The 27,637-nt window shown below is 34.9% G+C and overlaps 1 protein-coding gene across 26 annotated transcripts in view; it reads left to right on the forward strand.

Moving 5' to 3' along the window:
- The window catches only part of DST (dystonin), a 489,857-nt gene that overhangs the window by 321,344 nt on the left and 140,876 nt on the right, over nt 1-27,637 (forward strand). For 23 of the 26 annotated variants that reach the window (XM_037843232.1, XM_037843222.1, XM_037843223.1 and 20 more), the window contains 22 exons: nt 1,090-1,183; nt 1,491-1,645; nt 1,996-2,458; nt 2,541-2,669; nt 2,819-2,896; nt 2,974-3,135; nt 3,223-3,327; nt 5,577-5,672; nt 6,290-6,415; nt 7,002-7,154; nt 7,349-7,503; nt 7,712-7,838; nt 8,320-8,503; nt 9,338-9,495; nt 10,663-10,841; nt 11,326-11,464; nt 12,256-12,449; nt 13,546-13,708; nt 14,325-14,408; nt 15,226-15,333; nt 15,678-15,776; nt 25,622-25,750. In XM_037843232.1, the coding sequence (XP_037699160.1) occupies nt 1,090-1,183; nt 1,491-1,645; nt 1,996-2,458; nt 2,541-2,669; nt 2,819-2,896; nt 2,974-3,135; nt 3,223-3,327; nt 5,577-5,672; nt 6,290-6,415; nt 7,002-7,154; nt 7,349-7,503; nt 7,712-7,838; nt 8,320-8,503; nt 9,338-9,495; nt 10,663-10,841; nt 11,326-11,464; nt 12,256-12,449; nt 13,546-13,708; nt 14,325-14,408; nt 15,226-15,333; nt 15,678-15,776; nt 25,622-25,750 (3,280 nt within the window). Of the gene's footprint in view, nt 1-622; nt 974-1,089; nt 1,184-1,490; nt 1,646-1,995; nt 2,459-2,540; nt 2,670-2,818; nt 2,897-2,973; nt 3,136-3,222; nt 3,328-5,576; nt 5,673-6,289; nt 6,416-7,001; nt 7,155-7,348; nt 7,504-7,711; nt 7,839-8,319; nt 8,504-9,337; nt 9,496-10,662; nt 10,842-11,325; nt 11,465-12,255; nt 12,450-13,545; nt 13,709-14,324; nt 14,409-15,225; nt 15,334-15,677; nt 15,777-19,386; nt 22,087-22,639; nt 24,539-25,621; nt 25,751-27,637 lie in introns of those variants that run through there. The other 3 variants (XM_037843244.1, XM_037843235.1, XM_037843243.1) reach the window with 3 other exon arrangements.

A 27,637-nucleotide genomic window follows, 5' to 3' on the forward strand; every position in this document is an offset into this window, starting at 1 on the left:
AGTATAAAAGACAAATGGGAAAGAGCTGATGCTCTTATGCTATGTAATAACTGATAGGAAGGGAAAACAAGCACAGACAAATTTGTAAGCCTTACATCATTATTTTACTTAGCACTTTGCCTTTTAAAAACAAAGTAACAATAGTATTGTTTAGAAGTAATATTAGTGAGAGCATGTCATATAAAGAAAGTAAATGGGTAATCTTCCAGTCAATTTAACCTAATAACCCAATGGCATGATGGTTGAAATGCAAGTGTACTTTGTTTCTCATCGAAGTCATCATTTTATAGACATTTGATAAGTGCCAGCTTTTAGCCTCCTGTTACTCAGTGCAGACCTGGCCCTTTTCAAGTCAACCTGTGATCGAATATTTGGTTTCTTTTAGCTGATGATTGGTATAGCCAGAATAATCTTGACTAGTAGTACCTTGGCCTCCTCTAGGCATCTGTGTTGTTTTTTAGGTGGTTGCAATGGGATGACTCTTGGTGAAAATATTTGGCATATCATTTTCGGTGCCACCACCCCAATCAGTCTGCTTTGTCCGTACTTGTAGGTTTTTAATGCTGGCTACAAAAGGCAAACCTCAGCTAAGTAAACGCATGGCCTCAGGCAAGATTCTTTTGAATAGTTATCAGCATATTATTTGCTGCATGTTGAATATGCATGTTGAAACATATTTAAGGAGCCATTAAAGCTGTAACATTCAGTGGCCACCTTTCACCATTAGAAGTTGTGCTTTTTTCAGACTTTCTACTTTTTAGTCTAGTTGTAATGGTCAAAGAAAGAACATCATTTCAGGAATAAAAATGCACAGTAGTAGTTATAGCTACCGTAGCAGTGATTCTGTGTTTAGTAACACTACTAGCACTCGAACCAGTCTTGATTCAAATGAAAATTTTCTCTCGGTTAATTGTGGCCCAAGGCTGATCAACTCCTGCATTAGCTTCGGCAATGAATCCATTGAAGGACACAGGTATTAAATCTTTGGTTTGGGGATTTTACTTTTGGTGGGCAGAATTTTAGAGGGATCGTGATCTCCTCCATGATTTTAAAAGGAGAGGCTTTGCTTTATTTTGTCCTTTCTTTTAGGTTGGAAATGTTGCAGCAGATTGCCAACCGAGTTCAGAGGGACAGTGTCATCTGTGAAGACAAACTGATACTTGCCCGGAATGCTCTCCAGTCTGTAAGTTAATTTAAGGAGCCATTGGGGTTGTGGTAAAGGAGTCAGTGTGCAATTGGATGATAAAACTTTTGCATAATGTTTGGCTGATTCTTAGTATATGCTGTCTTCTGAAATTTAAATTTTGTTTAAGATTATAATTGGTATTCGCTCTCCTGGGGGACAGAGAGCAAAAGAAAAGCATTTTTAAACCAAACATGAAAACAAAGAAACCCAAAGTAGACTTCTATTGTAATATTTAGAGTTTTATATGTGAGACTAGTTTTGAAACTTGTTTCACTAATTAATATTTGGCTCTTTTAAAATACAGGATTCTAAAAGATTAGAATCAGGGTTGCAGTTCCAGAATGAAGCAGAAATTGCTGGGTATATGCTTGAATGTGAGAACCTTTTACACCAGCAGGTAGTTGATGTACAGATTCTTATTGATGGAAAATACTACCAAGCAGAACAGTTGGTACAGAGGTGAGAATGCTTCTTATTCATACCTTGTGCTTTAATATATAACCCTTGCATGGGCACTAAGGATAGGAATGTAGAATGTGATGATTTTATGAAATATACTTTTTATGCTCTCTTCACTTGAAAATGTCATCTTAGTTCTGGTATATTTTGATGTGTTAAGTAGGTGTTTGTGTGTCAAAGACCAGCAGTAAAAAAAAAGACATTTTATGATACATAGACTATTTAATACCTTAATAACTGATATACTTGCATCTAAAATAGACTTGCATTTATTTATGTGTGATATTTGAAAAAGGGAACATATAATTGCTTTTTACATTATAGCTTATCCCTTTTAATTTTCTTTTCAGGGTGGCAAAACTCCGTGATGAAATTATGGCCTTAAGGAACAGATGCTCCTCGGTCTACAGCAAAGGACGCATGCTGACGACAGAACAGACGAAGCTCATGATATCAGGAATCACTCAAAGTTTAAACTCAGGATATGCACAGACCTTAAACCCCAGTCTGAACGTGGGACTGACCCAGAGTTTAACGCCTTCACTGACACCTTCTAGTGTGACATCAGGCCTGTCATCGGGCCTGACTTCTCGCCTCACTCCATCCATCACTCCAGCTTATACACCTGGTTTCCAGTCAGGATTAGTTCCAAATTTCAGTTCAGGAGTAGACACAAATTCTTTGCGAACTCTGAAATTGATGCAGATCCGAAAACCCCTTCTAAAGTCTTCTTTGCTGGATCAGAATTTAACAGAAGAGGAAATCAACATGAAATTTGTTCAGGATCTTTTGAATTGGGTTGATGAAATGCAGGTAAAAATCTTTACTTAACCTGGCAGTGTCCATCTCCAAGGCTGTTGGTTTCTTTTGTAACCTAGTATTTTGCTGTTTAAAGGTGCAGCTGGACCGCACAGAATGGGGATCAGATTTGCCAAGTGTTGAAAGCCATTTGGAAAATCATAAAAATGTCCACCAAGCTATTGAAGAATTCGAATCTAGCCTGAAGGAAGCTAAAATCAGTGAGGTATATGAAACTAAACTCTGTATGTATTTCATTTTAGCTTACTATTGTTTTGCAATATCAATAATATCAATAATAGCTACAATAAGTATGAGTCAGAATTCCTTAAGATCCCTAACCTTGATGCCTTTTTAACCCCATATTTTTCACAGATGCAAATGACGGCACCTCTTAAACTAACATATGCAGATAAATTGCACAGATTAGAGAACCAGTATGCAAAACTCTTGGTAAGTTTTTTAACCTTCTGTTTCCCTTGTCTCTGTTTGGCAAAGACATGATTCTCATAATGATTTTCCTTATAAAGAATGCATCCAGGAATCAGGAACGGCACCTTGATACACTCCATAATTTTGTAACTCGTGCAACCAATGAACTTATTTGGTTAAATGAAAAAGAGGAGGAGGAAGTTGCTTATGACTGGAGTGAAAGAAATACCAACATATCTCGGAAGAAAGATTACCACGCTGTAAGCACAGCCTTTGTAATTGAATATTAACGCTGTATTTCAGGTTTAGAAGGTTTTCTAACACGTCTTTATTCTTTCTTAAATTAGGAATTAATGAGAGAACTTGATCAAAAGGAAGAAAATATTAAATCAGTTCAAGACATAGCAGAGCAACTACTTCTGGAAAATCATCCAGCACGTTTAACTATCGAGGTAAGTCAGGGAAGTTTAACAGTTGTGATTGAATATTGATTGATTATTGCCCTTCAGGCTCTTTAACTACTGATAATTAGAAAAACACAAACTATCAAAGTTTTATTACAGTCTAGATAATTTTGAAAATACTGTTTCTGACAAATCAGTTTATTGCCTTCAATTCTTTTGCTCTAAAGTATGTCATTCATCCCTTGGAATACAGGGACCCTTGTCAACCCCTGTGGCCAAGGAGATATGTTGCAAATACAAAGGACCTTTGCTTTTACAAGCTTTGGCATTTTACTTATTTCCAACTGTAGACAAGTGATGTAATCTCACTGAGCCTTATTTTTCTACCTGAAATGGAGACAATTTCTTCTAACCAATAGGGTTGTGGTGATAATGAGAAGAGAAGATGCATACTTACTACTTAGTGCAGAGTTTAGTACATAGTGTGTTCCCAAGGAGTATTAGTTATTATTACTTAATTTTATTAATATCTGGTTTTGTGAGGTGTATTGGGACAGCATCTGCAAGATCTAATAGCATCCAGGGCACATTTCAAGTGAAGAAATGTGGAGTATTGGTGTGGGATTTATCAGGCTATCCATGTGTTTTTAGTTTTTAGGGGTGCTATAAACTGGTTAGAGTTAATGACTTTCTTAATGTGAAGGAGGGGTGATTAAGTAAGAGCATGAGGAATATCAATGGAGAAATGGGATATATTACTAGAGGGAAAAAAAACATGCTCAGCTTAAGAGGTGACATGCTTCAAACTATCACACTTGTGAATAGGAATCTGATAGTCTTTGTTCAGTGAAGTCATCATAACACACAAGGTTAATAAAATTCTAGGCTTCATCAGGAAGAGTTATGGAATGTTATATTTGACCTTCTTTGATATAAGATATGGTTTTACCTCCATATGAAATGCAGCATGCAAATGTTAAAGACAAAATAGGGAAGCGCTAGAAAAGGAAATGAGAATAATCCAGAGTCTAAATATAATTTCGCATGATAAACTAAAATTAGAAATTTCTCAGAGTAGAATGATGAAAACTGTTAGGAAATATGATTAAAGGCTAGGAATTTTGATGGGAATGGAAAATTTGAATGTAAACCTATTTTATGTAGTAATGTTAATTATGATTAATTAAAAGTTCCTTGAGAGATGATAGTAAGCCTTATTTTTCCTTTTGTTACTCTTGGCCTATCCAGTATCTTATGTGGGTACATAGTTATTATCAACACTGTTTAATATTTTGTATGAAATAAGAAACTAATAACCTGAAAATGCACAGTGATACGTCTGCTGTAGCCAGATTACTCTAAGCAGTTGAATTTAAGAGAGCAGGTAATGTGATCATGATATGTTGCCAGATTTCCAATACTGTATTTTACAGTCTATCCGGAAAGCCTGCCTGAGCATAGCTCAGAAGGAATGAGTTTTTCCAAAATAAGTAGTTATTATAGGCCTTACTTAGGATAGTCATTAAAGCATCTGGAGCGCCCTCTGCTGGACATTAGTGAATTGCACGTTAAATATAAAAAAGTGTTTTACCTGTTTCTCTAATGAAGTGTTTGTTTTTACAGTATTTTTGCACATGAAAGACACACTTTGTATTAAGTAAAACTTCAAGTAAACATGTTTTTAAATATAATTAAAATTAATTACTCTGATATAGGAAAGACACATTCCCTTCTCCATTCTCCCCAAACCTTTATAGTTTCTGGCCTAGTTTTAGAAGCAATAAACAAAGAGAAAACTATAGAACCCTATAACTGTGTCAGAAGGTATATTTTATGACCCAGTAACATAAAAATTTAGAGAAGGGAAACATGAAAGGAACTCATGAAGGAAAGCATAATTGAAGATTCCATAAAGTAGGTATAAGGATTGGGTTGAAAGGAGTAAATGGTTTTTCTCTAAATTGAGAGGATAGTAGCTTACATCCATTTCAAATTTTAAGTACTTTTTTCCTATAAAAATAGAGTTCACATATTTTAAGAGGAATTTTAATAACAAAATGTGAAAGAAATTAACAACTAATTTTAAAAATCATACTTAAGCTTAAGGACTGATTTTCTGCAAGTGAGAACTCTTAGATCAGTTTACACCCTGTTTTTCAAATCTTACTCTGTTAAAACAACTTCATCATGTCTCTGGATAGTATAGTATTTTTATTCTTTAAAAGCAACAAGGGCATTGTTGTATATGTACCTCACTACTCTCCAGACAGTTATGAAGGCTGTGTTTTCTCTTTAAGGCCTACAGAGCGGCAATGCAGACGCAGTGGAGCTGGATCTTGCAGCTCTGCCAATGTGTGGAGCAGCACATAAAGCAGAACACTGCGTATTTTGAGGTATGTGAATAGAACTGTAGCTTCAATAGATTATATTGTGATCTTGGCAGAAAACGTCTTCAGGATTTATTGTTTGGGTATGTAAACATGTATATAATGTGCATGTGAAATAAACAAACATTTTCATTGTAGGATATAGGGTTAGTCTCATGTCTTATAGGGTAAATAAAAGCATTCTGTTAAGAAAGAAATCCTCTAAAAACCATTTAAAACGTCAGAAAGTCTATTTTACTAATGTGTCTCTATTAAGGAAATGTTTTCATTACAGATAAGTCAACCCAATGAGCTCTTTTTTTTTGATCTTCAGAAGTTTTAGAGTATTCTTGTCAGTTTACCCTGACTTAAAAATAGTTTGGACCTGAAGTAAAATAGACCTTTTTTCCAAAGTAATGTAGAGCCAAAACACAGTATAGAGATAAATTTTGAACACTTAGTATTTGTTCATAATCATCCTTATTTCAATTTTGGTTCCATGAAGGATGTGATTATTAAATTATTTTATTGTGCTTTGTGTTTTCATTTATGAGGAGCACAGAGAGAACAATGGTCCTGAAACTCAACAACTCTGTGCTGTGGCATTTAACATACTGTAGCTGCTAGATTTTGTCTTCCCCTAGTTTTTCAGTGATGCCAGAGAAGCTACCGATTACTTAAGGAATCTAAAAGATGCCATTCAGCGAAAGTACAGCTGTGACAGATCAAGCAGCATTCACAAGCTGGAAGACCTTGTTCAGGAATCAATGGTACTAGAACAAAAGCTTATGCATGTCATCAGTAATGTCTCATGTTGATTAGATTAGTGTTTTGCTATATTTTAATATGTGTAAAACTTTGTTTGATTGGTTCTTTTGATATTTCTTCCTCACCCAGTCAAGCATCTAAATGTTCATTTTAGTATTTTATCATAACAAATACAGAAGTGTTTTTATATGCTTTGACATTTTAAACACTATTATTATTATTTTTTTTCATTTCATTCATTCATTCAGGCACTTGTTAAGCCTTTTCTGTATGCCAGGCACTGTTTATTGCTGGGCATAACAGAACAAAACAGATAAGAATTTCTGCCTTCAGTGTGCTTATGTACAAGAGGGGGAGTTAGACAATAAACATGACAAATAAGTAAATTACATGTCGTATGTTAGCTAGTGACAAATGCTAAGGAGGGGAAAAAAACAAGGGAAAGGAGATGTAAGAGAGGGTGGGGGGTTGAAAGTTTAGATTGGGAGGTCAGGGAAGCTTCTCTAACAAAGCTTCATTTGTATAAATCTATGATGAAATGCAGTGTACAGTCTTATACTTTAAAAATTCATCTGAATTATTACTTAGGAAGAGAAAGAAGAACTTCTGCAGTATAAAAGCACAGTGGCAAACCTGATGGGGAGAGCAAAAACAATAATTCAACTGAAGCCAAGGAATCCTGACTATCCACTCAAAACTTCTATTCCGATTAAAGCTATCTGTGACTACAGACAAATTGAGGTACTTGTAATTCCTAGAAACAGACCAGTTTCTGTCATTATTCATATATTTTTAATGGGATCTTATTGCCAAATAGTGGTAAAAAGTTTTCTCACCTCAGAAAACAAAATAAAAAACAAAACCCCAAGATTGACTGTTGAAAGAGTTTACTTAGGTGACCTCATTTGACTATCCTGTTCTTCATTTAAAACCAGATAACCATTTACAAAGATGATGAATGTGTACTGGCAAACAACTCTCATCGTGCTAAATGGAAGGTCATTAGTCCTACTGGGAATGAGGCTATGGTCCCATCTGTGTGCTTCACAGTTCCTCCACCCAACAAAGAAGCAATTGAGTTTGCAAACAGGTCTGTATGCATTAGGTAACAGCACAGAGCTTGTTTGGGGTGTTCTTTTAAGATTAGAGAAATAACAGACACTTCGGCAAGGCCCCACGGAATCATAATGCTCTAGAACTAATAAACATGGGATATTTCACAAACGAACAAAAAAATCTTAGCATATTTTCAGAGGGAATAAAAACACTTAATCTGTGTTTGCTTTCATGTATTTCAGAATTGAGCAACTGTATCAGAATGTCCTGACTCTTTGGCATGAGTCTCATATAAACATGAAGAGCGTCGTATCCTGGCATTATCTCATCAATGAAATTGATAGAATTCGTGCTAGCAATGTGGCTTCAGTAAGTATGAATCTATCAGTCAAGTCTGCCTAAAAATGTAGGGCAGTTTGTCATGAGGGAGTTGGAGTTTGTGTCCACTTTAGAAGATCCTTGGGATCCTTGGAGCCCAGTAGATCCTTGCTATTCAATAGGTAATTGTTATATGCTTGCTTTATACAAGGTACTTTGTAAGAATTGGGGAAATCAGGAGAGCACAGATTTCATTCAGTGCTTACATTTTTATAGGGAGACAAGATGTAGTATTTGGATGATTAGAGATGGGTATACTTCAATTTCATGTGTTGATTTTCCTAGACTTGTTTTTCCTTGTCTTTTAAAACCAGAAAGTTCATGGAAAAGAAAATTAATTTCAAATGGTTCTTCTATTCATGTCTATTAATATAAACTGACATATACCATGGGACCAACTTGAGCTCTGTCCATCTAAAGTGAGCTCTTAGGACTTTAATCCCTTAATTACATGGATCTTTTATCTTTTCAGATAAAGACAATGTTACCAGGTGAACATCAGCAGGTTCTGAGTAATCTACAATCTCGTTTTGAAGATTTCTTGGAAGATAGCCAGGAATCCCAAATATTTTCAGGCTCAGATATTACACAACTGGAAAAGGAGGTTAATGTGTGTAAGCAGTATTATCAAGAACTTCTTAAATCTGCAGAAAGAGGTAAAGCATGGGAATCTTTGTCTTTCCTTCCCCTAGGTGTTTAGTCCAGGATATTTTCTGGTCTCAGAGGGAATCTCAGTCTTAGATGTTACTATGCCATTGAGCCTATGATATGTAGTTGCAATTGCTGGGACGTTAAAACCATGTGTTGAGGTGGAAACATAGAAGGAAGGATTCTTTTATTTCCAAATGAAAGATTAATAAAAGGATGTGCCACCAAATAATATGGCAACAATGAAATCTTAGTGCAGCTACATTTTCCGCATTTTCATTGTTTTGTAATGAAATGTTCAGAATGATGATCCTTACATTTCAGAAAAGATTCAGTTATTTTCCTGTGTATCAAACTTGGATTTTTATGTAGGGGTTAAAGCAAAAAAGCTTGTCTAGTTAACTTTAGTTAAATATAAATTTTATTATGAACTCTTGGTATTACTTAAAGGCAAAACATTTTATTAGTGGTAGTCTACTCCTTAAAATCTTAAACATTAACACATTCCCTACTTCTCATTTTAAAGGATTTTTATTTTATTTTTGTAATTAATCTGTAACTAATACAGTTCATATTCTGTAAGCATAAAATAGAGCAATACATAACTTTTCTTAGACATCATTAGTCATAAATTAGTATTTCTGTTGGCTTTAGGGAAATTTTAATAACTCTTCTTTAAATTGTGATGCCCACTATTGTAAGGTTTATATCGTTAGAGTGGGTTTGTGATGATAATAGGTAGCTCTGTCCCAGTGTAGTAAAACTGCCATGTGAAAACATGAATGAGAGATACAAAAGATAGGAAATAAGTTATTTTCTAAACATTGTATTTACTTTCACAGAGGAGCAAGAGGAGTCAGTTTATAATCTCTACATCTCTGAAGTTCGAAACATTAGACTCCGATTAGAAAACTGTGAAGATCGGTTAATTAGACAGATCCGAACTCCACTGGAGAGAGATGATTTGCATGAAAGTGTTTTCAGAATCACAGAACAGGAGGTGAGATTTATAAGTATGTTGGGGAAAAGGGGTAACAAAGATAAATGACTTTCAGTGACCTTAAGTGTCAGCCCCTGTGACTTCTTCATGTTCAACTTTGTGCAGTGGTCACTTGGCAAGGTCCAGTTATGCATTTATTGCTGACTGTACTGTGGTTCTATAATTCAGTTCATCTGTTTTTAACTCAAGTAAACACAGGAACGTGTACCCTCCCACTCACTGTGATGAGTTATCAGGGATTCCCAGAGTGAAAGTCATTATACATTTGTTGGTCATCTGCTATATGCAAAGCGCTAGGTTAGATGTTGGGGTCTAATGAGGTGAATGAACAGTGAGGGAATTATTGATTGTAAAACATGAATGCCATGGTTCAGTTTTCTTTGATGCAGAAAAAGAAAAGAATGTGTAGATTTTAAAGTCAACGATCACAGTGTAAAACGTGTTTTAAAACTGTGTTAAGATTATTTTGTGCCCATTTTTAGTGTTTTGCTATTTTCTATGGGGAGGCAAAGACTTAAGATTTTTACCTCTTTCACTTTGATCGGATGTTTCTTTGGATCACTCCTGTCTAACCCATTCTGAAAGACTTTATTAAGATCCAATTCAGCAATAACAGGAATTGAGGAAATTTGAAACTTAAATATAATAACTACCTGTCATGACTGGTTAAAAATTTGACAGTAATGCCACAGTGCAGTGATACTTCCCACTAATCAGAACATCTTCTTCCCTAACTTCTGCAGTCTAATTTAAATCAGCCTCCACAGCAATTGTTTCACCACATCTTCCTCCTATCAGGTCACTCTACCTCAACCTCTGAGATTCTAAAGCGGCTTTAGGCCTCCAAGGTCAAAGTCTTATGACCTGGGCGGATGACTCACTCCAACACTGTCAGTCATCACTCACTTGCTCACATGCAATTATGAGAAAGCAGACTTCAGCTAATTAAAAAAGTTCTGTCTAATCCATCAAAAACTACCATAGGCTTAGAGAGAAGAAAAATACACATAAAAAATGTAACATTTTGTGAATGCCTGCTTTTTAAATCAATAAATTTGTACAAGTTGTAATTATGTAAAAAAAAAAAAAAAAAAAAAAAACTGTGTTAAGAAAGATGCCTCTTCATAGGTGATAGCCTAATATCTATGTTTATTCTCTATTTTATAGAAACTAAAGAAAGAGTTGGAGCAACTGAAAGATGATTTGGGAACAATCACAAATAAATGTGAAGAATTTTTCAGTCAGTCAGCAACCTCTTCATCAGTTCCTACCTTACGATCCGAGCTCAATGTGGTTATTCAGAACATGAACCAAGTCTGTTCTATGTCTTCCACTTACACAGATAAGTATGTAACTGTTGTCTTAATAATTTGCTTCATGTTAACTGTCAAGATTTTACATACTATTAATTTAAAACATATTCTATTGTATGAATATAAAAAATTTTGTTTTGTCTGAATAAGAAATGTATTATGATGCTGCTTAGTGTTGAATGGAAATGTACCTCAGAGATTAATGGCATAATGTATTCTCTTTCCACATTTTGCCTGTAGTTTTGGTAGCTCACCTCTTAATAATCTACAGCATTTTTCCTCTCAAGCTTGGATCATCTTATGTTGAAATCTCTTGCTAAATACTCCTAATGGGACAGGGCATGGGTTGGAGCACGTTCTGTCTATTAAGAAGAGTCAGCTGAATGTTAACTGTGTAGTAAATGTGTCAGTGTTAACAGATGAGGAACACTCAGATATCATTTGTCATTTTGCTGTTTCAGGACTAAATACTTTATGGGCAAATATAATATGAGGTTATGATTTAATTCTCTTTTAGATTGAAAACTGTTAATTTGGTATTAAAAAACACTCAAGCTGCAGAAGCCCTCGTGAAACTCTATGAAGCTAAACTGTGTGAAGAAGAAGCAGTTATAGCTGACAAGAATAATATTGAGAATCTAATAAGTACTTTAAAGGTATAAACCTTACTTTTGATTATTTTCAAGATCATACCCTAAAAGTTTTTCTCTGGCAACTCCTCAGATCTTCAGACATCAAGCAGTAAATACCTTATTTTGAATGCTTTTTATATTAATTCCATTTCATATCTCTAATACCATAGCATACTGTAAAAAAGTTATGTTCAGTCATTTTTAGTTTGAGGAGAGTTTTCCTATTTTGAAGTTTGAACCTTTTGACAGTTGCTTTTTATAGTCAATTCGTGTTGGCAGCAAGAGGAGTGGAAGCTAAAAATTAAGTTCTTTGCTAAAAGAGGCAGTTAGTGAGAAATGAAGGATAGAAGTAGCAGAGGAGAAAGGCTGGCGGTTGTAGTCATCTGTATTTATATTTCTAAATATAAAGCACTGAATAAAACTAGTTATTGCAAAACAATTTTGAAATGTGATCTAAGTGATTTTTTAATTCTTTAACAATGGAATTTGTAGGGTTTTTAAAAAATCATTAATAAAAAATACTTGTTTTGCTTTTTGAAGTAGTATGCTTGCTATAGAATGCTTTTTATTTATTCTGTTGATATACAAATTCAATTAGGCCAAATTTATAAAATTATCATTTTTTTAGATCAAGTTATAGTCAAATATTGGCAAAAAATTTCATAAGAGTCAACTAATTTATTTTTGTATTAGATGGATAGTCTTTCCTATGTGATTTTTATGCCAGTCATTTGTAAATAAACTGTAAAGTTAGGTAAATCATAAGTTTACTGAGAGACACATTTTTATAATCTTTACCAATTAATTTATTTTAGCAATGGAGATCTGAAGTAGATGAAAAGAGAGAGGTATTCCATGCATTAGAGGATGAGTTGCAGAAAGCTAAAGCCATCAGTGATGAAATGTTCAAAACATATAAAGAACGGGACCTTGATTTTGACTGGCACAAAGAAAAAGCAGATCAGTTAGTTGAAAGGTGGCAAAATGTTCATATTCAGATTGACAACAGGTTAGTATCACTTTTTTGTGCAGTTTTAGCACATATTTTATGTCTTTCTTTGTTTACTAAGTGAAATCTAGACTTACTAGACTGTTTTTCTTCCATAGTTAATTGCATTAATTATAAGAGCTCTACCTAATTATATTTCTTTCTATATGGTGGTCTTAAGGAAGACATTTGACTTCAAAATATGATTTTCCAATTCTCTCTTATTAAACTATTAATGTGTTCTGGCATTTGTATAGTTGTGTACTTGCTTCTTCTGAAGGAAAAAACAATGTAATGCTTGAATTATTATCAACTTAATGTTATATAAATGTGACTTAGTAAGAGAATGGTTCATGCATTTTATAGAGTTTTATGTAGCAGTCTATACCAGACATAATACATGTAAAGAAATTTATATGACCTGATGTTCATTTTAAGTGAAGGTACAAGAAAGGAGAAATCATTGCCTGGCCCAGTGTTTGGAATTAAAAAGTCAAAAGATACATGGGATGGTATCTTTCTTATTCGTTTTCAAGTCTAGGTTAATACAAATAAAATGCTTATATAATAGAGTACCATTCTTGAGAAGTAATATTATGTTAAAATGTATTGTTTCTTCTCTGTAAAATACATGATAAATAGGTATATATGGCAGTTTTAAAATCATAGAAACTGAGCTTTCAAATCACAGTTCCTGAAAAGCACTCTCTCAGTCCGTGGTGACCATTCACTCAAACTACCTTGTCATTATTTTTAAATTGAGCTGCCATTTGATTCAAGTCTTGGGTATTCAAGACATGCTGATTGATAATAATTATGGTTACGGTTCCAATTTTTCTGCCATTTAGCTTTAGACTCTTGGGCTTGTCCCTAGAATAATCCGTACTGCTAAGTCATACAACTCCAGGGGCAAAATGTTTATATTTAACCCAGTGCCAGTATGGAGTGCCCTTGGAGGAGAGCCTCAAGGTGCTGCAGCCTTGAATTCTTTGCACACATCCTTGTTGTGTTTATTGCGTTTTAGTACAGTTATTTTGTCTCTTCCTTCTTTGCTATACTCTAACCCTGCTAATGGAGACTGCTGGAAATTATGACGATCCTGTTTTTATTCTCTTAGGTTACGGGACTTAGAAGGCATTGGCAAATCTCTGAAGTACTACAGAGATACCTATCACCCTCTAGATGATTGGATCCAGCAAGTTGAAACTACTCAGAGAAAGATTCAGGAAAATCAGCCTGAAAATAGTAAAACTCTGGCTACGCAGTTGAATCAACAGAAGGTGTGAAAAATTAATTCCTTGTTCTAAGGTTGTATTTACATTTGGTCAGTCTTTCCCACGTTAAAAGAAAAAGTCAGCAGCTATTTGGAGGAAAGTGGGAGTAAATTACAAATATTAAAATCCTGTATCACAGACCCACATTCATCACTTATTTTAATTTGTTGGAAATAAGTTTTGGAAGCGTAGAAAATAAGAAGTAGCAAGTTTGAACTGTTTTTAAATTCCTAATGATCATTTAATCATAGATATGGAAATATCTTTGATACTTTAGTCTTCACTGTCCACATAGTTTTGTGAGATCCCTAAAAAAAAAAAAAATGGTTAGTGGCAGAAAATCAAACAGCTGCGTGTACAAGAGTTGATGAATACCTTGAGATTTTTTTGTTTCATCTTTAGGGTCTAGTAATTTCTAATTCTGTTTTGAGTAGGCGGGGGCCAAAGCCTTCCAGTCTGCTTTTGGATTATTCCTATGAAATTTAGTAATTTTTGCTTTTGGAAGTCCCACAAGGAGCTATGCTACTAAATGATGTGGATATTTCTTTGTTCCTGAGGATCCCAGTTAGTTGACTAGCATAGATTTCCTGTCCTTTTTTGTCTAAACTGTGTGTATTTATAGATGCTGGTATCTGAAATAGAAATGAAACAGAGCAAGATGGATGAGTGTCAAAAATATGCAGAACAGTACTCAACTACAGTGAAGGTGAGAAGACTCAAATACTCATATCAAATTTAATATTCAAATTCATGATTCTACAATGTGCTTTTAAAGGCTGTGCAAGTCTTTTCTCTTGGTGTAAAAAAGTATAAATAGGAATCCTCATTTGAACCTTCTTTGACACTTATCTGTAATTCTGTGTGAAATCCGAGTCACGTGACAGCCCCCATTCATCCTCTCCTTTCCTTCTCTTTCCCTCTCTCTCCCTTTCTCTTGCTCTCTCACTCCTCTCTCTCTCTCTCTCTCTCTCTCTCTCTTTCTCTCTCTCTCTCTCTCTCTCTCTCTCTCTCTCGCTCTCTCTCACACACACACACACACACAAACACACACACACACACACACCGGAGTAAACACATAGCTGTGAAACTAGTCTTCCGTTGCTCTTTTCTCGCTCTCTTTTTCTTTAATATTGCTGAAGTATTCCACGGAACAACTTCTGAATCATGGGATATTTCTCCTGCTTTTTAAAGTCATCATTGACAACTTTTCAGCTTTAGCCATCCAGATCCACAGTTCCATTGCCTAGCTAGAGGATAGGGAGGCTGAATATAACTTCCTAAAACTGTAAGAAAATGTTTCCATTACAGAGATTTGGAAACTTTGCTGACCATTTGTGATTGTATCACCACCTTGGAAACATCTCCAGGATTGGACATATTCCTTAAAATGTAGTTTTCCAATATTGTATTTATTGAAAAGTTCTTCGGTGAAACTAGGTTCCATTCCAGTACATTGAATCACTGTGAAACCAAGCTTTAATACTTTGCTTTAGTTAATTTAATCTTATGACTCCTTTATACAGGACTATGAATTACAAACAATGACTTATCGGGCTATGGTAGATTCACAACAAAAATCTCCAGTGAAACGCCGAAGAATGCAGAGCTCAGCAGATCTCATTATTCAAGAGGTAATAAAAGTACACACAAAAGAAGGGTGGGGACAGATAAGAAAAAGAAACAATGCATTTTATTAAGGTTTTAAAAAAACCCTTTAAAAATCTGTATTCTAGATGAGTTATTAATTTCAGAGGAAAATAAATGTACTTTATGATTAAATTTAGAAGGTAATTGTCATTTAGTGTGGTTTGCCCAATAGTAATAAACTAAGTCCTACACAGTTACCATTTGTTATTTGGGGAGTTGTGTGATTTACTGTCTCAAAGCCTAGTTAATATTGTAATTATTATGTAGAATTCATTCAGCTACTTAAGGGCAACTGGAGATTATGTTTTTATTATTTTTATCCTTGCAGTTCATGGACCTAAGGACCCGCTATACTGCTCTGGTCACCCTCATGACACAATATGTTAAATTTGCTGGTGATTCATTAAAGAGGCTGGAAGAGGAGGAGGTAACCATTAACTAGAACAACTAACCAAAAACGAATTAAATATAAGCAGGAACTACAATATGGTTTGAGAAAGCAAGAAAGGTTTCGTGATAAATTTACATGGTTGATACACAACTATTCCTTTAATTTTTGTTAATATAAAATTACAACAAAAAATGTATGAAGGCTTAGGTTTTCTTTCATTTTTAAAGGTTCTCTCAAATCCAAAAAAAACGTGTTTAATTTTAGGACTCCAATATTATAGGGTTAATTTCTTAATGGCTCTATTTAAGTTATGAAATGTGCCTGTATGGCAGAATTTTTTTCAGCTTTCTCACAGCATTTTTTTCTTTGAAGTAAAAGTTAATTATTGCTACTGTGATGTCTCCGAAAGTATGACACAAAGACGTTTGTTTTGTGCATTTTAAAGTAATTCACATTTTCAAAGAACTAAAGCATAAAAGTCATTTATTTGGAAGTTGCAAATATTTGTACAAAACAATGCTACTTTTTAAGAATTGTGGACTATTTTATTGTTTTTGTTTTTATTTTTGCCAGAACGATAAGGTGTTTGAGGTAAAATGACTCTTTATTTAGCATTCTAATTTGGAGGATTTCCGTAGTTTGGAAATACAGGAAAATAAGAAGATACTTATGAAAGTATTTTGTTATAAAAACTAATCATATAAGGATTGTACTATGCTCTGTTCTCTTGATATGCTCTCTATTTCTAACCTCAGAACAGACAAAAATAGGCTGAATGCTACATTAAGTAGATCATGGACCTTTAATATTTTACATTGGACTACTGAAATGTTGAAAGTGATTATACTTACTGTAACTCCATTCATACAATAAAAAAATCAAAACTTGCAAATTTCTAATATATGTTACTTTCTTGGTTTCTAAAAATGTGACCACTTTTCTAAACTATTTTAGTCTGTTCAAAGTTAACATTTTTCTGCAACTAAGTTACTAACATAGCTAATTGCAAGACACAAGCTTCCCTTGTGCTCAGAAAGGAGAACCAGAATATTTGTGACCATCCTAATAATGGGTATATATGTCCCTTCCATGAAGGATCAGCTGTAATTTTTTTTTTTTAACATTTTTGGGGTTTTTATTCTATTCTAAATGATATGCAGATCTTTTAAATTATATATTCAGTAATTGTATTTAAAATAAAATAATTTAAGTTGCTTCCCTTTCTTACAGTATATATCCGATTGTGAATATATGAGTCAGTTTTCTCAATTTATCTAATGAGGCAGAATGCTAGAAGTTGTTAGAACCAAAATATATTTCAAAAGGCCTAAAATATACTCAAGTTCATTTGTTTTCCTTTGAAATGTTAAAGATCTATAGTGAGTTGAAGATCAAAACAGTGTAATTTATAGAAGAACGTGTAAAATACTACAATTTAAAATAGATAAGAAAACATTCCAGGTTAAAAATTTACTACCTCAGGATCATATTAATGGAACGTCTTATAAAAGATACATAGCCCAGTTTTTAGACTCAAAAGAGTAGTGTTTCTGAAACTGAGTCTATGAAGATGCCATGTGAGAAAGCTTGGCTGAGAGCAGGTTTTTCCATAGTGAGAATGAAATCACAGAAGGACGTAAGTTGAGTTCAGAAAATAAAGCCAAATGAAATGTCAGTAGACTATATTTAATTGATCCTAGAAGTGTTTAAAGAGATTCCCTAGTCTACCTTGAGAATAAAATGTGATTACAGGTCAGCATACTCCCTGGGAAACATTTAGAGAAAACTGGAGGAAGTTATTCCAATGTGAGTTAGATTGAGATCTATAAGAAAGCAAGTCAAGCAGGGTTATTAAATTATTTCTAGTAATTTTTCTAGTTTTAGCTAAAAAATTCACAGTTATCTAGACAACGCGGGATTATCAACAAATCACTAAAATGACTCTAATTAAGATATTGAGAGTTCAATAAAAGAAAGCATCTCCCCACAAGGGGATTTTCTTTTTCCTTTCCTTCCCTTCCTCTTCCCCTCCCCTTAGAATATGACCAAGAAAAAAGAAAAAGGCTCAAAACTCCTTAGCAATAGCTAAGTTTTATAGGAGGTTTGATAAGAAACTGAGATGAGATCGTCTTAGAAATCATCTTACTTGTAAGAAATGGAAAACTTGATATTCAAACAGGTAAAATAATTCACTATCATCATGAATTGGCCCTGAAAAAAAATTTTTTTAAATGGAGCACCAAGTATAGCAGACTGTGATGAAATTTGTTTCTCTATGAATTCTTCTAAAAAAACTTATTTAAGTTAGCAAAGAGAACAGCTGAAATTCTCATCAAAATTATTGGTGACCAAGAAAATGAAGGAAGCTACATAAGATGTATGGAATATGATATAAATTAAGTTATTGAAATTCACCAAAACTTCTCAAAGGGAAAAAAAATCTATCTAGGAAAATTTCTCTATTCCTTTTTAAATTGTTTCTAAATTATGATGATATAAAACTAATGACATGATATTAATAAATAGAAATTAAATTATAATTATAAACTGACCATTATAAACTGACCCTGATCATGTCCTCTGTAGGTCCATGTAATGTGTACTCCTCCCAGCTGAGGAAGACCAAAGATTTATAATGAATTTTGAATCAGTTATAGGGAATTTTGAATTGATTTCGGTTCTTTTCTCAATAGAATAAAAAAAATTCTCTTATATTTCTTTCTGTACATTGGAACTAAGTCCCTAAATATATGTTTAAAAACATTTATACTTAACAAATATTTTTATGTTTGTGGAGTATCTAAAAGTACTTGTCAAAATGGATTCATATGAAGCATGTCATTAACAACCACCACAAAATCTGTGAGTGTATGCAAGAAGCACATCTTTTCTAAAACCACTGAGGATTGTAGCTGCCTTTGCAATAGCAATTATGATTATTATAATTTTCATGATATGACAAGTATAAACAAGTAAGGAATTTTGTCTTCAGAAATTGCAAGTTTTTATATAACTTTCCTTCTTTTCCTGATTTGGCTCTCTGTTCCAAAGTTCTGTATTTTTTTTTTTTTTTAACATGCATAATGGAACATAAATATTTTTAATTTTCTTAGGTCCAGCTATTAAAAACTAAATTCTTTAGTGCTGCTTGCTTCCTGTATGTTGCATATGCTTCTTGGCTTGTAAGGTTAGGTGACCTGCAAGATCAGAAAGAGCACCGTAAATTTTAGTTATCATTTTGTCTCTAACCTATTGTATGAGTGTGCAAAATGATTCAACCTCCATATACTTCAGTTTTCACATTTATAAAAGGTTGTTGTCATGCTATATGTTTGTAAAGTCCCTTCCTGCTGTGAAATCCTGAATTTCCTAATGGTTTTAATTAAGTTATTTTTGAGAGAGTATAAAAAAAGATTCTTCAGTTCAAAAATCCTGTCATGAAGGGTTTTTTGTCTTCTGCTGCTGACATTCTGAAGCTTCCTCTCTGAAGAAGGTGGTGGTGGTGGTGGTGGTGGGTGATGGTGACAGTGCTTATTCTGCCTTTGGGTACACTTGCTTTTGTGAGTACTTTTATGAACATTGCTTCAGCTTTTGTAAGATAAATTTGAATAGAACAGGTTTGACACTTTCAAAACATCTCTTGTAGATTAAAAGATGTAAGGAGACTTCTGAGCATGGGGCATATTCAGATCTGCTTCAGCGTCAGAAGGAAACAATGATGGAGAATAGCAAACTTACAGGAAAAATAAGTGAATTGGAAAAAATGGTAGCTGAACTAAAGAAACAAAAGTCCCGAGTGGAGGAAGAACTTCCAAAGGTCAAGGAGGCTGCAGAAAATGAATTGAGAAGGCAGCAGAGAAATGTAGAAGATATTGCTCTGCAGAAAATAAGGGCTGAAAGCGAGGCCAAGCAGTATCGCAGGGAACTTGAGACCATTGTGAGAGAGAAGGAAGCTGCGGAACGAGAACTAGAGCGGGTGAGACAGCTCACTTTGGAAGCTGAGGCCAAAAGAGCAGCTGTGGAAGAAAACCTCCTGAATTTCCGTAATCAGTTAGAGGAAAACACTTTTACAAGAAGAACACTGGAAGATCATCTTAAAAGAAAAGATTCAAGTCTCAGTGACTTGGAGCAACAAAAGAATAAATTAACAGAGGAATTAAGAAGAAAGAAAAACAATGAGGAAGAACTCTTAAAGCGGATAAAACAGATGGAAAAAGACCTTGCATTTCAAAAACAGGTAGCAGAGAAACAGCTAAAAGAAAAGCAAAAAATTGAATTGGAAGCAAGAAGAAAAATCACTGAACTCCAGTATTCATGTAGAGAAAATACATTGCCAACTTGTGCAGTCACACAGGCTGACAAACAGAAAGCAGAAGAGCTCAAACAGCAGGTAGATGAGCTAACAGTCGCCAACAGAAAGGCTGAAAAAGACATGAGAGAGCTGAAGTATGAACTTAATACCCTCCAGCTTGAGAAAACCTCATCTGAGGAGAAGGCTCGTTTGCTAAAAGAAAAACTGGATGAAACAAATAATACCCTAAAATGCCTTAAATTGGAGTTAGAAAGTAAGGGTCAGGTAGAACGAGACTATTCCCAGCAGCTCAGGGAGCTTGGTAGGCAGTTGAACCAAACCAAAAATAAAGCGGAAGAAGTCATGCAAGAAGCTAATGATCTCAAGAAAATAAAGCACAATTATCAAGTAGAGTTAGAATCTCTTCATCAGGAGAAAGGGAAACTGCAAAGAGAAGTAGACAGAATCACGAGGACACAAGCTCTGACTGAGAGGAATATTCAACATTTAAATTCACAAGTTAATTCTTTTCAGGATGAGAAGGAATTCTCTAAGGAAAGACAACGATTATGCCAGAGAAAATCAGATCATCTTAAAGAACAATTTGAGAAAAGCCATGAGCAATTGCTTCAAAATATTAAAGCCGAAAAAGAAAATAATGATAAAATCCAAAAGCTTAATGAAGAATTGGAGAAAAGTAATGAGTGTGCAGAAATGCTAAAACAAAGAGTAGATGAGCTTACTAGGCAGAATAATGAAACCAAATTAATGATGCAGAGAATTCAGACTGAATCAGAGAATGTAGTTTTAGAGAAACGAGCTATCCAGCAAAGGTGTGAAGCCCTGAAAATTCAGGCAGATGGCTTTAAAGAGCAGCTACGCAACACGAATGAACACTTGCATAAACAGACAAAAACAGAACAGGATTTCCATAGGAAAATTAAATGCCTGGAAGAAGACCTGGCCAAAAGTCAAAATTTAGTAAGTGAATTTAAGCAAAAGTGTGACCGGCAGAACATTATCATCCTGAATACTGAGAAAGAGGTTAGAAATCTGAATGCTGAGCTGAATGCTTCCAAAGAGGAAAAGCGACTGGGAGAGCAGAAAGTACAGCTACAGGAAGCTCAGGTACAAGAGTTAAATAACAGGTTGAAGAAAGTACAAGATGAACTGTACCTGAAGACCATCGAGGAACAGATGACACACAGAAAGACGGTTCTGTTTCAGGAAGAATCTGATAAATTCAAACATTCAGCAGAGGAGTTTCGGAAAAAGATAGAAAAATTAATGGATACCAAAGTTGTCACTGAAAATGATATTTCAGGCATTAAGCTTGACTTTGTGTCTCTTCAGCGAGAAAACTGCAGAGCTCAAGAGAATGCTAAACTTTGTGAAATACATATTAGAGAACTTGAAAAGCAGCTTCAACAATATCGTGAGCAACTGCAACGAGGGCAGAATGTGGAAGCGAATCAGTACCAAAAATGTCGTAAACTTGAGGATGAGCTGGTAGCCCAAAAGCTTGAAGTTGAAACCATGAAGCAAAAAATGGATCAACAGATAAAAGAGCATGAACATCAGTTAATTTTGCTCCAGAGTGAAATCCAAAGAAAGAACACAGCCAAAGACTGTAACTTCAAAGCAGGTTTTGAGAAGACATTGAAGGAGTGTCAACACTCTGTAGAGCTCTCCTCTAGGAACACAGGACAGCTTCACCCAAGGGCCAGATCTCCTCTGTTCAGATGGACTCAAGAGCCACAGCAATTGGAAGAAAAATGGCAACATCGGGTTGTTGAACAGACACCAAAAGAAATCCAGTTCCAGCTGCTGGGGGCTCCATCTGAGAAAGAGAAAAGCCAGCAGTGTTATTCTGAGTATTTTTCTCAAACAAGCACTGAATTACAGATAACTTTCGATGAGACAAACCCTATCACAAAGCTGTCTTCAGAAATAGAGAAGATAAGAGACCAAGCCCTGCACAATTCGAGACCACCTGTTAAGTATCAAGATGACAAGTGTGAAATGGAATTGGTGAAACTTTTGACTCCCTTAGAGGTATACTGCGTATTCTGAGACCTTATCAGCCATCTGATAGCAAGATTCCTCTTTTCTTGTTTCCTTTCTCCCCTAAATTAATTTTTAAAACAATTTGGAATGCGGTTGGCTCTTTGCTATTCTGACAGAAAAATAATGTTCTAATTTTTTTCAGTTATTTACCTGAATCTTTATCATAAGTTAACCATTCTTTAATTTTATAAAGATTAAACATGCAGATATAATGGGTATTCTGTTATAGCTGTGGGAATTTAAATTTTGAAAAACATGACCCCAGAAAAATCTCTAAGAACCAAGCAATCAACTTTAATTTCTAACATGTTCTGTGGCCAAAATTCTTCTCAGTCCATTATTTTAAGAGTTCTAGTTGTCATCTAAAGGAAACTTGAGACTTTCAAAATAATGTCACTTATTTCTGAACCCTCCCTCATCTGGAAGTTTTCTTCTCTTTACACATCTCTGTTGTTCTAGGGATTATGTTTAGATTGAAAATGGGTGAAATGACATAATGTTCTTTAGGTGACTTTTAATATTTTATAAATTCCTATTGCAGATAGCTAAGAACAAGCAGTATGATATGCATACAGAAGTCACAACATTAAAACAAGAAAAGAACCCAGTTTCCAGTGCTGAAGAATGGATGCTTGAAGGTTGCAGAGCATCCAGTGGACTCAAGAGAGGAGATTTTCTTAAGAAAGGCTCAGAACAAGAGACTTTCCAGATATTTGATGGAGATGCATGTTTAGTTAGGGATGATGAATTTAAATTTCAAGGGCTGCGGCACATGGTGACAGCCAGGCAGTTAGTTGAAGCTAAGCTTCTGGACATGAGAACAATTGAGCAGCTGCGACTTGGTCTTAAGAGTGTGGAAGAAGTTCAGAAAACTCTTAGCAAGTTTTTGACTAAAGCCACCTCAATTGCAGGGCTTTACCTAGAATCCACAAAAGAAAAGATTTCATTTGCCTCGGCAGCCAAGGAAATCATAATAGACAAAATGATGGCTTTAGCATTTTTAGAAGCTCAAGCTGCAACAGGTTTTATAATTGATCCCATTTCAGGTCAGACCTATTCTGTTGAAGATGCAGTCCTTAAAGGAGTTGTTGACCCTGAATTCAAAATCAGACTCCTTGAGGCAGAGAAGGCAGCCCTGGGATATTCATATTCTTCTAAGACATTGTCAGTGTTCCAAGCTATGGAAAATAGATTGCTTGACAGACAAAAAGGTAAACATATCTTGGAGGCCCAGATTGCCAGTGGGGGCATCGTTGACCCTGTGAGAGGCATTCGCATTCCTCCGGAAATTGCTCTGCAGCAGGGGTTGTTAAATAATGCCATTTTACAATTTTTACATGAGCCATCAAGCAACATGAGAGTTTTTCCTAATCCCAATAACAAGCAAGCTCTGTATTACTCAGAATTACTGCAGATGTGTGTGTTTGACATACACTGCCAGTGCTTTCTGTTTCCATTTGGTGAGAGGAACATTTCCAATCTCAATGTAGCGAAAACTCATAAAATTTCTGTAGTTGACATAAAAACAGGAGCAGAACTGACTGCATATGAGGCTTTCCAAAGAAATCTAATCGATAAAAGTACGTATCTTGAGCTTTCAGGGCAGCAATATCAGTGGAAGGAAGCCACATTTTTTGAAATCTATGGGCAGCCTTCTTATATGCTGACTGATACTAAAACAGGTTTGCAATTCAATATTAATGAGGCTATAGAGCAGGGAATAGTTGACAAAGCCTTGGTCAAAAAATATCAGGAGGGCCTCATCACTCTTACAGAACTTGCTGATTCTTTGCTGAGCCGGTTAATTCCCAAGAAGGATTTGCATAGTCCTATTGCAGGGTATTGGCTGACTTCTAGTGGGGAAAGGATCTCTGTACTAAAGGCCTCCCGTAGAAATTTGATTGATCGGATTACTGCACTCAGATGCCTTGAAGCCCAAGTCAGTACAGGGGGAGTAATTGATCCTCTTACTGGCAAAAAGTACCGGGTAGCTGAGGCTTTGCATAGAGGCCTCATTGATGAGGGGTTTGCCCAGCAGCTGCGACAGTGTGACTTAGTCATCACAGGGATTAGTCATCCTGTCACTAACAAAGTGATGTCAGTGGTGGAAGCTGTGAATGCAAATATCATTAGTAAGGAAATGGGAGTCCGATGTTTGGAATATCAGTACTTGACAGGGGGGCTGATAGAGCCACAGATTCACTCCCGGTTGTCAATAGAAGAGGCTCTCCAAGTTGGCATTATAGATGTCCTCATTGCTATGAAACTCAAAGATCAAAAATCATATGTCAGAAATATAATATGTTCCCAAACAAAAAGAAAGTTGACATATAAAGAAGCCTTAGAAAAGGCTGATTTTGATTTCCATTCAGGACTTAAACTCTTGGAAGTGTCTGAACCCTTGATGACAGGAATTTCTAGCCTTTACTATTCTTCATAACAGGACATTTAGCCTACTGTTTAAATAACTTTGTGGGCAGGGCCTGATGCTGTCTAGTTCATGCGCTCTGTCCAGGACATGATTGTACTCGATTAAATGTATGGTCTAGTAATTGTGCTGCATATTTAAAGCACTGCTCATTTCTTGAAGGCTGGAAATAGCTAACTGCTAAGAAGAGAGAATATTTTTAAAGTGAAAATATCGAAGAGTTACTGCTCTTAAAATGGTACCATTTAGCTTTGAAATTAGTTTTTTGAATCTTGCCCACATTAAAATAAATGAAAGGGTTTACCTAGAATATGGGATAAGGTTGATGACCTCCAGCAAGTTCACAATGTACTTTCTACAGAAGTCTCTTTCCATCACTGAGTAGATCCAGCCTGATGTTAGGGTTCCCGTTTATCAAATGATACATTGCACTCACTGAAAGAGGATTTCAAAAAGCACCTTGGAATCAAAGAAGAAGATGTAAATATGTTCTCACATCCATCAGGCTGCAGTGTTTTAGATTGCTCTGAAAATTGAAAAGGTTTTGAGTCTTTCTGTATATAGTGATCTTTTAACATATTAAACTGTTTACCAGAATCTCTTATTTCCAGTTAAGACTTTGGAATTAAAAGCTAACATTATGAATGTATTTTGTGTTGTAGGCGGGGGAGGATTTTTCTTCCTTCTATGTATTTTTCATATGCATGTCGACATTCTCTATTCTTTCAGCTTCACACTGTCTGATACTAATCTGTCAAGACAATTGCAATTGTAATGCTAATGCAAAGGCAGCAATTCAAAAATCTTCTAGTGCTTCATGAATAAAGTTCATGTTTTTTATTTGTCATATTGATGAAACAGCTGGGAGGTTAGACTGATCCTTAAAGAATGTTTGTCACAGCTTTCTTTGACACCATAAACATTTTTTCGAAGTATATCTGCTATGACGTGATACACGTGGTTAAGTAAATGAATAAAATATCTCAGTAACGTGATGAAAAGAACATTTTTATGTTCTTGTTTTCTGTGTAGAGGTCAATTTAGTAGTTCAGTCATTTACTGGAATGTGTCTTTTTTGCCATTCACACCTGTCAGAAGACACTGGAAGAAGAAAAGAAAGAGCATGTTGAAAAAGCCAAAGAATTGCAGAAATGGGTATCAAATATCAGCATGACATTGAGAGATGGAGAGAAGGCTGGAAAGTCTCCCTTCTCTAAGCAAAAGGTACTCACTGAGGTCCTTGTTTAATAATAATAACAGTAGCTGGAATTCACTGAGTTGATATAGTTCACCCAGAACAATATTTAGTTGTTTACATTCATTTCCCCCATTTTTTTAGGCAATTTTAATGAGAATCAAAGGTTATATAACTTTCCAAAGAATCACGGCTAGTATGTGGCAGAATGAGGTGTCTCTGATTCCAAAGCCTTAACTCGGAAGTCAATTAATATGTTGTCCTGCTTCTCCTAATAGTTAGAAATCATTGTGTTTTGTGCCCAGAATAAATCCATGCACTCTTGTATCATAAAGATAGGCAGTATCATTCTCACAAATATAAAGATAAAATGTGTTACAAACAATGAAAAAAATTAGGATACTAACAGGTTTTAGTATTAACCTTAATTGTGATTTTCTAGATGTTTTCTATTTTATGAAAAGGTATTTTACAGTTAATCACTGGATATTCTAGATTCTTTCCCTTGCCTAACAGAGAAATCCTTTAGTCCTGTGGGCCATCTTCTGTACCCCAAACACTTAGCATTATTTGGATGGCTGCTGCCTGTGAGATGTTAGTGCTCCATGGTGTCTGTTGGATTTTACCACTTGATGTTCTTAGGATGCTGGTAGTTAAGATATAAATCTCAGTATTCTTACTACTATAATAGCAGTAGAGCTTCTATTATATTTTAGAAAATAAATTTCCATTAACATAAGCAGGATTTCTCTTAAAAAAAAAAAACAGCAAAACAACAACAACAACAAAAAATGTCTTCCTTCACTGCCCTCCCTGCCCCTGCCTGGCATTTGGAAAATTTAAGGACTATCATCTCAGTATTTTTTCCCCCTTCTAGCCATGCGTCAGTTATCATCAGTTGAATCCACATTTTTGACACAATTAAATAAAGGAAAACATCAATATCTTGTCTAATTTTGCCTATAATATAAGACAAATGTACATTATTGGGGTTCCCCCTTGGAGAGGTTTATACCTGAATGTAGACCTGAAAAGTTATTCAGTTGAAAAGAAAGACAAATTACCTCATAGTCTTGCACACTATATTTTATATAATTTGGAAGAAATATGAAGTTGGAAAGCATATACATTCGATGTTTTTAATTAAATGTAAAAGTGTACCAAAAATCTTTAAAATAATTTTCTCCAGATATTTAGTTTAAAATACCTTGTTCTTGCCCACTTTTCCCCCATCAAACAGGAAGGCAACTTAAGTTAGGGACCTCAATAAAGATTTATTTGGAGAACAAGTTTCTTTGGAGATACATGGGTTATGAACCCTTGCTGTTTTCTCTTTCTGTAGTTTTAATTTCTCCAAAACATTACTGGGTCAGTTTTAGACCTAGTAGAGATAAAAATGGACATCTGCTTTTTTTTTATGTAGTTAATGGCCTAAGTTATACCTCTCTAGTAATACTTGATGGTTTCTCTGTTAAAGGAAATTTAAGGTAATTTGATGTGAATAATAAAAGTGTCCTTCAAAAATCAGTATGTCTTCGTGATGACCTATAACCATGACAAACAGACTTTAAATAGATTTAGGTAAAATACACAGGAGAAGAGTAAACCATTTCATTGACCCATTTCCATTCATTTTGCTCATTCAATTGTTCATAAAAGAATGGCAATTTCTAAAATAAGATATTCATAAGTGATACACTGAATGATTAGGAGAAATTGTTGGAACCTCTTACTTTTACCCAGAGAGATCAATTTTACTCCTCACACCATCTCCAGCGGCATTTGAAAGTAAGGGTCTTAGCAATAGAAATTGTTTAGTCTTGATCTGCAGACCTCAGAAAAATACTTCCACCACAGTTTTTTTTTCAAAAGGAGAATTGTATTCAGGAGTTAGGCAGAACTCTTGAAGAAGTGTT

This window comes from Choloepus didactylus, chromosome 7, assembly GCF_015220235.1.
Source record: "Choloepus didactylus isolate mChoDid1 chromosome 7, mChoDid1.pri, whole genome shotgun sequence".
NCBI lineage: Eukaryota > Metazoa > Chordata > Mammalia > Pilosa > Megalonychidae > Choloepus > Choloepus didactylus.